Below are 10709 nucleotides of genomic sequence, written 5' to 3' on the forward strand. Positions count from 1 at the left end.
TAAAATAAAAAGATTATTTTATTTTCATATATAAAAAAATATTATTTTATTTTGGTTCTGTAAGAAAATGTGATTTCTGCATCAAAATGCCACATTTTTGAAATGTTAGTCTAACCATATTGTAAGGTTCATTTTAAAAGTCGGATAGGGTTTGTTGGACAAAACCGTATAGAATAAACAAGATTATTAACGTTTTTCTTTAGGATTAACATTACACATTGCTGTTTCTTAACTGAAATATTTAAATCACCCTCTTGTTTCTCACTTGTTATGAAATAATGACAAGATAATATGAATCCCAAAGTTAATTAAAAGAAGACGTCATCATAATTGTATCTGAATGTGTATTCAACATCAATTATATAAATTCAAAAACACAAAATATAGTGCTCAATTGGTAAGAAAAAAAGAGAAAAAGTACAAAGACTTTTTCACACCATACAATACAACAAAGATATTACTATCATTATATTTCATCACACACGATAAAGAAATGAAGCAATAATGTCCATATTGCAAACATTTAGCTGATTACATTATGCAACTTGTAAAGAAGTGTTTAAGGGCTAGAGGTTGAAGAAGGTGGTGGGGTGAGAAATGGGATGGAGGGGAAAGTGGTCGGGATTGAGGTGGGAATATTGGGAAGTGAAGTGATTGCTGGCAATGGTGGAATGTTGAGAGTTGGAATATTTGTAGGAAAGGTAGGAAGTGGTGGCATAGTGAGTTTAGGAAGAGATGGAGGTAATGGAGGAAGACTTGCTTGAGGTAATGTTGAAATTGAAGGCAAAGGTGGCAATGCTGTTGGCTTTGGTAAAGTTGGAATGCCAGGAAAATTTGGTTGTGTGGTTGTTTGTAAAAGTTGGCGAGCTTCCAGGATCATGCTTGACATTGTTACAACAAGAAGTAAAGCAGTGATGATTGATTTGGTTGATGCCATTGATAACTTTCTGTATTGAGAGAAGTTGGTTTGGTATTTGACGAGGAAAAAAGGGATGATGGATGGTCTTATATAGAGTAAGAGAAATTTGATGGAGGGTAGTTGGAGAAAATTAAGAGCTTTTCCAATCTTCAGTTAGTTGAACTTCCAACGTTTCACTTTGACTAAAGCAATTGATGGTTAGATTTGTTGGCAACTCAAAATATTCAAATGTGTGATGACCAAAGAGAAATATATTAATTTTTATAATTTGGTGACCGAGAAAATATGTAGTTGGAAACAGTTTGTGATGTCCAAGACTTGTCTCTAGACCTATAAGTAAAGGTCAATATCATTTGATTTTTCTACCGGCAAACTAAACAAATACCATGATTTTGCACAAATTTTTCTATTGATATTACTGTTATTTTAAATATTGACAAAATATTTATTAAAATAATATAATTAATGATTAAAAACTACAATATAAAATCTAGTCGATGTAGTTGAAATAAAACAGCATAAATACATAATAAATAATATAATTAATGATTATGCACATCAAAATTTTATTTTGAGTACATACATCAAAATGTCAAGATTAATTTTCATGGATTTGATATATTAATTCACTTATTTATTTTAAACATTTATCAAAGGAATATTTCACTTATTTTTATTTATTTATCAATAGCAAATATTTATTATGTATTTTTCTTTAGTTATTAAAAAGTGAATTATATGTTTTTTTATATTAATTGATGATAAATATTGTTTCACACTTTTTTATCTATTTTTTATAAATAATCTATTTTTTTATATATTTATCAATAACAATTATTTTGTTTGATATTTTTGATGTATCTAAAACAAATATGTTTTCAAAATTCACGTATATGACATGGACAAAATACCTATTAATATTACCTTTTAATATGTAACATCTTAAATTATTCATCTCTAGAAAAATAAAAAACAATAAAAAAATGAAGGAAAAAAACATGAAAACATACAGATAATTATAGTTTGTGTAGTATAATTAATTTTAATATTATATTGATGATATTAAAACAAATTAATTTTAATTAATTATATAATAATAAAAACTTCTCATGTTCGTGATTTTTATCATAATTTATAATGAATTTAATATATGTATTTTAATTTTTACATTGAAGATGGTAAAAATCATAAGTCGTGTCTTTCTATTGATTTTTCAGTGATATATATACATTATTAATTTTCATATGTGTTTATTATATAATCATGACTATTCTATAAATAGATGTCTACTATAATATTTTAATAATAATAATATTCTAATAATAACATTAATATATTCTAATACAATCCCGTAGTCGAAACGGGAGGTTGAAGAATGTCGAGACTATCACAAAAGTCATCAAAGAGTTGTAATGTAAGTCCTTTGGTGAAGATGTCAGCAATATGATTACGTGAAGGGACATGTATGACTCGTACATGGTCGCGAACAACTTTTTCACAAAAAAATTGTATATTCATCTTGATGTGTTTGGTGCGTTGATGTTGAATCGGGTTGTCGGATAAACAGACATCACTCACATTGTCACAACAACCCAAAGTAGTTGTTGTGATTGGGTTATGTAGTTCCAATAGTAAGCTTCTAATCCAACAAGATTCAGATATTACATTAGCGACTCCGTGATATTCGACTTCTGCATTGGTTTGGGAAAGGGTGAGATGGCGTTTGGCAGACCATGAGATTAAATTGTCACCACGATAGACTCAGTAACCAGAGGTGGATCGTCCGGTGTCTGGGTAGCCAATCCAACCTGCATCAGTGTAAGAAACCAATTTGCCGACAGATGAGGGATACAAGTGAAAGCTGAAATCAATAATGCATTGAATATACCAAATTATACGCTTCAATGCTGACATATGTTCAGTTTTAGGACCATGCATGAATATGCATACCTATTGTACTGCATAAGAGGTATCGGGTCTTGTGACACTTAAATATTGCAATGCTCCTGCAAGACTTTGATATTCAGTTGAGTCATGATATGGATTACTAGAAGACACACTGAGTTTTTCCTTGGTGTCGACTGGGGTGGGTGATGACTTCCAAGAGGATATATATAATCGTTCTATAAGTTCCTCTGCATATTTCTTTTTAGACAAGAAAATACCACTTTAATATTTAGTGACAAATATTCCCAAAAAATATCTCAGAGGACCAAAATACTTCATTGCGAATTCAGATCTAAGTGTAGACATAACAGAGTCACGAAGAGAATCAAAGGAAGTATTTAGAGTGATGTCATCCCCATATAGAAGGATATAATCAGTATCAATATTGTGAAGATAGATGAATAAAGAGTGATTAGAGATTATGTGATAGAAATCCAATATGGTAAGATAGTCAATGAATCTTTGGTACTAAACATGAGGTGCTTGTTTGAGACAATATAGAGACTTCTTTAGGATATTAATATGCTAGGGATACTGTGAATCATGAATCCATGACGTTGGTATATATACATGATTTCGTTAAGATTTCTATGTAAAAAGGCATTCTTGATGGATACACCATGATTTTGATAATGTAATGTTGAGTACCATGCAAATAATGGTCGGTTTGACTAGAGGGCTGAAAGTTTCACCACAATCGACACCTGATTATTGATTAGCACTATTACCTACAAACGAGGTTCGTATCACTCAAAAGAACCATCAAATTTCTTCCTGTGCTTGAAAATTCATAAACTTTGAATAACATTAACATTAGAGGGACGAGGAATTAATTCCCACATCTTATTTTTCATAAGAGCGTCATATTCGTCTATCATGACCATTTTCCAATTATGGTCATTTAATGCATCAATGAGATTTGTAGGTATGAAGAGATAGATTGATGGGTGGATGTTTGTAGGTTGAAAAGTTTACGGGGTTTGACAATTCCATGTTGTGCTTGGGTTGTCATTTGAGGTGAATAGGTGCATGAAGGGGAAATTGGTGACTAAATAGATGGAGAGAAAGTGGTCGGTGTTGTTTGTGTACATGAGGTCATTGTTTAGGAGGGAGAAAGTATTTGAGTCGTGGGTGTAGGTTGTTGTACCGATGGAGTTGTTGAGGGGGGAGAGGTTGCTTGGTTTGTGGTTTGAGAGGGATGAGTATGTTGGGTTGCTGGTGATGGTGGTTGAGTGACTATTATTTTAGGAGAGGAGGTTGGTGGAGGTGTGGTGAACACTTGTGAGGTCAAAAATGGGATTATGTCGTAATCTAAGAAGTTATAGTTAGTCGTTGTAAGAGTATTTCTGGTGGAAATAGGAAATGTATTTTCCTAAAAAATAGCATGCCGAGAGATACTGATTTTGCGGCTTAACAATTTGTAAAACTTATAACCTCTATGATTAGATCGATATCCTAAAAAGACACATGGTGTTGATCGAGGTTGGAGTTTATTCCTAGTGTTGGAAGGAATTAATGGATTACAAATGCATTCAAATACTAGGTGTTAATAGGCCGAGTCTTTTTAGTAGAGAATTTTTGTGGGTGATTGGAGAGTGATGGAAGGAATTAATGGATAACAAATGCCCCTCCCATTTCATTTCTCTTATGACATTTTTACAAGTTTGTTGAGTATGATGCAATTTTTTCTGCATTTTTTGGACAAGTTGATATGGGCTCTTCTAACTATACTTCAAGTTCTATTTTGTTTCATAATTATCATGATTGCAGTAATTGTTCCCCATCTAGTGGACTTGTGATCGAGTTTGGTTTAATTGACTATGTTGGATAATTCTCATTTCCATATGATCTATATGTTAACTTTGCATGTAATTCTCATGGTATGATTCCGAATCGTAATGTGAGTTGTTATAATGTTATGAATCATTTATATTGATGTCACATTGAACTCCTCCTAGTAGTATCCTTAGATCATGACCAAACCATTTTTAAGGGTTGGAATTTGCCGTCATTTTTGGTTGTTGAAAGAATTGGTCAAGTTAAACTAACCAAACTACCAAGCTTTCATAATTTTGTTATGTTTAATAGGGTTGTTCTGTATTACTTTACTCTTAATGGCATTTTGGTTGTAAGACCATGCCATTGCAACATAGTTTCGATGATTCTAGTGGTAATGACAAGGTTTATTCAAGCTACAAGCACATGGACTTATGGATCTCATTGGAATACAAGGAATTCTTTCATGACTATTCCATTGGCTCTGCATTAGAGCTATCTGTTGTTTCTTTTGGCTTGAATAAACTGGTTAATAATGATGGCATATTTTGTGGTCCTGTGTCTTTTGGTTTCATCAAACCGGACCAGTTATCAAACTGAAGTGTCTTATACAACATCATTATGGATTCAACAACTTTTTCCATGCATTACCGGAGTCTCTCCAGTTCAGATTCTAGGGATCTCAATACGCCGAATAGATTTTATGCGACCATAGTCAGGGATGGAGACAATATATATAAGATATGGAGGACTGACATAAGTCTTGAGGTTCATAAACATGGGAATGGAGATCTACCACTTATTATGGAGCAAACAGGTTATATGAGAAGTGAAACGAGAGACTATACATAATTATGAAATTATATGAATGTATATGTATATGTATATGTATATATATGATAATTATGCTGACAAAACGATCACAAAGGATACAGAGGTGTCGCAAAGAAATTGAACCACCGATATAATCCTCGGCCAATCCATAAAATATGGAGACAATTGCCGGAGAACGGAGAGATCAACATCCCAAGGGCTTAACCCTAACTGGGGAAAGAGGAGATCTGCTGAGGGTAGAACAAAACCAACTCTATGGGGAATTTTAGGTCAACACCATAAAAATGGGAGACAACCCTTCAGAGAAAATAAATCAACAAAAGCTGCTAAAAAAAACCAGGAGGAAACTCCGACTGGGAGCAAATGCAATATGCCGGGGAAGATCGACCAATCTCTGAAGATCAACCCTGCTAAAGAGATACAAACCTTGCTAGAGATATACAAACTCCGCTGGGGGAAAGCCGAAACTCTGTCATGGATGGAGAAAGAAACTCCACTGGGGTGTACAAACTCCGCTGGGGATGCACAAACATTCTGGCGATTTCACTGGGGAAAATAATACGCCTCAAAGTATCTGAATCAAACAACTCGACTGGGTATAAAGAAGTTCCGCTGGGGATCAAACACTCCACCGGGGAACAAAATCTATCAGCTGAGGATAACAGCATTCCACTGAGGGAATGAATCAACACTGATGTCTAGGGATACCCGAAGAGTTACTGCTTGGGGAACCACATATGCTTTGCACTTAAGGATTTGTTATCCATTGAAATGTTGTTGATATTACTGTTATTTTCTTTTGGAAAAGTTCTTGCTTTTATATTTTAAAGAAAACATGGTTTTGAAAAAAAAAAAAATTCAAAATGATCATAATAAAATTTAAAACTATTAGCTGAAGTAAATAAGAGCAGAAACAATTTAGATAAAAGCTCAACTTTATTTAATAGAATGGTAGTCTGTAAATGACAAGACTCCATAGATTTTACAAAGTTTGAAAATGGTAATTTACATGGAAAAGGGTTACATTGAATACAAATGATCCTTAATCCTTCTACCAACTCTTGATATCCACTGTGCTCTTGACCGCTGCTGAGGTGATGAAGTGATGTCAGCCCTTGTGCTCTAACAAATCTTCAAAAATCACTAAAGATCAGCAGAATGCAGTTACTTGCCATAATCCCTAATTTTTGCATAAATTTCGCCAAGGTGGAGTGCTCAACTTATCGGGAAATTCTTTCTGTTTTTATGTCTCTAATTTTTGCCTGGATCGCCCTTTCGGGTTTTCAATCCACCGAGATGCTCATTTTTGCCTAAGCCGCCCTTTTGGGTTTTCAACTTAGCGAGCCGTTCTTTTATTTTTTAGGCGAAGTATTTCTTGACTGCATCTGCGTTCACTGGACGAGTGAACTCTTCACCATCCATAGTTGTAAGAATCAGGGCACCTCCTGAAAAAGCTCTCTTAACAACATATGGGCCTTCGTAATTGGGAGTCCATTTTCCTCTGGAATCTGGCTTGAATGATAAAATTTTCTTGAGTACAAGGTCTCCTTCTCCGAATACACGAGGTTTGACCTTCTTATCGAAAGCTTTCTTCATTCTTTGCTGATACAACTGTCCATGACACATGGCAGTTAACCTCTTCTCTTCAATTAGATTTAACAGGTCAAACCTGGTCTGACACCATTCAGCTTCAGTCAACTTGGCTTCCATGAGCACACGCAACGAAGGAATCTCAACCTCTATGGGGAGCACTACTTCCATACCATACATAAGAGAGAAAGGGGTTGCCCCTATTGAAGTGCAGACGGATGTACGATACCCATGCAAAGCGAATGAGAGCATCTCATGCCAATCCTTATATGTGACAACCATCTTCTGGATAATCTTCTTGATGTTCTTATTCGCAGCTTCAACAACCCCATTCATCTTGGGTCTATAGGGGGGAGAATTATGATGTGCAATCTTGAAGTCTTTACAAAGAGCTTCAACCATATTGTTATTCAAGTTTGACCCATTATCAGTAATGATCTTACTTGGCACACCATAACGGAATATGATCTAATTCTTGATAAACCTTACAATAACTTCCTTGGTTACATTTGCATACGATACCGCTTCAACCCATTTCGTGAAGTAGTCAGTTGCCACTAAAATGAAACGACGTCCATTCGAAGCTTTGTGCTCAATCATCCCAATCATATCAATTCCCCACATGGAGAAGAGCCACGGGGAAGAGATAACATTCAATAGTGTCGGAGGAACATGAATCTTATCAGCGTATATTTGACACTTGTGGCACTTCTTCACAAACTTGCAACAGTCAGATTCCATTGTCAGCCAATAGTAACCTGCTCGCAACATCTTCTTCGCCATTGCATGTCCATTGGAATGAGTACCAAAGGAACCTTCATGCACTTCGGTCATCAACAAGTCAGCTTCGTGTCTCTCCATGCATTTAAGCAAAACCATGTCAAAGTTTCTCTTATACAGTATATCACCATTCAAGTAGAAATTACCGACTAATCTTCTTGAAGTCTTCTTATCTTTCAAAGAGGCCCCAGGCGGGTAAATCTGACTTTGGAGGAAATATTTGATGTCGTAATACCACGGCTTCTCGTCTTTAATCTCTTCAACAACAAACACATGAGCTGGCCTATCAAGACGCATCATAGATAAATTGGGAACTTCATTGCAATATTTCACTACAATCATTGACGCCAACGTTGCAAGAGCATCTGCCATCCGGTTTTCATCTCGAGGGATATGATGAAACTCAACCTTTGTAAAGAAAGTTGAAATCCTCCTTGCATAATCTCTATATGGTATCAAACCGGGTTGATTTGTCTCCCATTCTCCTTTGATCTGATTCACAACCAAAGCCGAATCACCGAAGACATCCAAATACTTGATTCTGAGATTCATGGCCTCTTCAAGCCCCATAATGCAAGCTTCATATTCTGCCACATTGTTTGTACACTTGAAAGTCAATCTAGCTGTAAATGGTAGATGCGTTCCTTGAGGAGTAATGATCACTGCCCCAATGCCATTTCCATATTGATTAACAGCTCCATCAAATACCATGCCCCAACGGGAACCAGGTTCTGGCCCTTCTTCTAGCAATGGTTCATCATAATCTTTCATTTTCAAGTACAAAATCTCTTTATCAGGAAAATCATACTGCACTGACTGATAATCTTCAATTGGTTGGTGATCCAAATGGTCAGCCAAGATACTACCTTTGATCGCTTTCTGAGATCGGTATTCTATATCATACTTTGATAACAACATCTGCCAACGGGAAATTCTCCCAGTTAAAGCAGGATTCTCAAATATATACTTGATTGGATCCATTCTGGATATCAACCAAGTGGTATGATTCAACATATACTGACGCAGACGCTTAGCAGCCCAAGCCAATGCGCAACAAGTCTTCTCAAGCATTGAATACCGAGTCTCACAGTCGGTGAACTTCTTACTGAGGTAGTAAATTGCAAATTCTTTCTTCCCAGTCTCATCTTGCTGACCAAGAACACAACCCATACTATCTTCTAGCACAGTCAAATACATGATCAATGGTCTTCCTTCAACAGGCGAAGATAAAATTGGAGGCTTAAGCAAATATTCCTTGATGCTATCAAATGCTTTTTGGAAGTCTTTGGTCCAATCACAAGACTGATCTTTCCAAAGTAGCTTGAATATAGGCGCACATGTGGAAGTCATGCGGGAAACAAATCTGGAAATATAATTCAAACGGCCGAGAACACCTCTGACTTGCTTCTCAGTTTTGGGCGCAGGCATCCCTTGTATTGCTTTGACCTTGGTGGGATCAACTTCAATACCCTTCTCAATGACAATAAAGCCCAACAACTTACCAGAACGAACACCAAAAGTACACTTATTAGGATTCAAGCGGAGTTTATACTTCCTCAAACGCTGGAATAGCTTCAACAAATGCTTAACATGTTCCTCTTCATCCATTGATTTGGCAATCATGTCATCGACATAAACTTCAATCTCTTTATGCATCATATCATGAAAAAGAGTAGTCATTTCTCTCTGGTAAGTTGCACCGGCATTCTTTAGACCGAAAGGCATCACTCTATAACATAATGTTCCCCAGGGTGTAATGAATGTGGTCTTCTCCATATCTTCGGGTGCCATCTTGATCTGATTATATCTGGAAAATCCATCCATAAACGAAAAGACTTTGAATTTAGCAGTATTGTCTACCAACATATCAATGTGTCACAAAGGGAAATCATCTTTCGGACTGGCTTTATTCAAATCTCTATAATCGACGCACATGCGGACTTTTCCATCTTTTTTCGGTACGGGCACAGTATTAGCCACCCATTGCGGATACTCAGCAGTTACAAGGAAACCGACATCAATCTGCTTCTGAACTTCCTCTTTGATCTTTACAGCCATATCAGGATGCATTTTTCTTAGCTTCTGCTTGACTGACGAGCATTCTGGCTTCAACGACAATCTATGCTCCACAATCTCAGAATCCAAACCAGGCATGTCTTGATAGGACCAAGCAAACACATCTGAATATTCTCGAAGAAGATCAATCAACCCCTTCTTAGCATCTGGACACAGTCGAGACCTAATCTTGACTTCCTTCTCATCATCTTCGGAACCCAAGTTGACTAGCTCAATCTACTCTTCAAACGGCTGAATAATCTTCTCATCTTGCTCAAGAAGACGGGACAATTCCTCACTCACCTCTACATCACTTTCCTCTTCAGCCTCAAACACAGGGAACTCAAAATTTGGAGAAGGAGAAGGATCATTGTATTCAACGGGGTTAGGAACCAACCTGCATAATGATTTGATATTTTGATTTTAGAGAAGTGAATTTATGACCAAATATTATGCAGATGGACAATTATATTATTTATTTATGTTTTTTTGGTGATTACCATTTTCAGAATAAAGCAAAAAGTAAAAAATAAACATCAAAGATGTGGATGAATAGAATTAATTTTATTAATAATCAATTTAAAATGCCCGAACAATGTTCACTTCTCCCTTAGGCATAGGATAAGGATTTTTAAAAATATAAAAGCAATTACTTAGAACGATGCAAAATAACAGGAATATCAACGGCAGTCCAATTGTTGCATGTCCCTCCATGCGTTACAAAGTTGGTGCAGTCTTCCTCTTCACTATCCTCGAGCGCAGCAGTTGAGTGTTGTTCATTGCCATGAATGAACCCTCTGCTACGGAA

The 10709-nt window shown here is 35.9% G+C and overlaps 1 protein-coding gene across 1 annotated transcript; it reads right to left on the reverse strand.

The window, feature by feature from the left end:
- Positions 1 to 340: 340 nt before the first annotated feature.
- Positions 341 to 962, reverse strand: LOC127107564 (proline-rich receptor-like protein kinase PERK2). The gene has a single exon (XM_051044854.1). The coding sequence runs from the start codon at positions 935 to 937 to the stop codon at positions 560 to 562; it is 378 nt and encodes a 125-aa protein (XP_050900811.1). The 5' UTR covers positions 938 to 962; the 3' UTR covers positions 341 to 559.
- Positions 963 to 10709: the final 9747 nt, after the last annotated feature.

This window comes from Lathyrus oleraceus, chromosome 7 (genome assembly GCF_024323335.1).
Source record: "Lathyrus oleraceus cultivar Zhongwan6 chromosome 7, CAAS_Psat_ZW6_1.0, whole genome shotgun sequence".
In the NCBI taxonomy this organism is placed as follows: Eukaryota; Viridiplantae; Streptophyta; class Magnoliopsida; order Fabales; family Fabaceae; genus Lathyrus; species Lathyrus oleraceus.

Bases quoted from the DNA above. Each gene is read 5' to 3' on its own strand.
- LOC127107564 (XM_051044854.1), bottom strand. From the start codon at position 937: ATGGCATCAACCAAATCAATCATCACTGCTTTACTTCTTGTTGTAACA.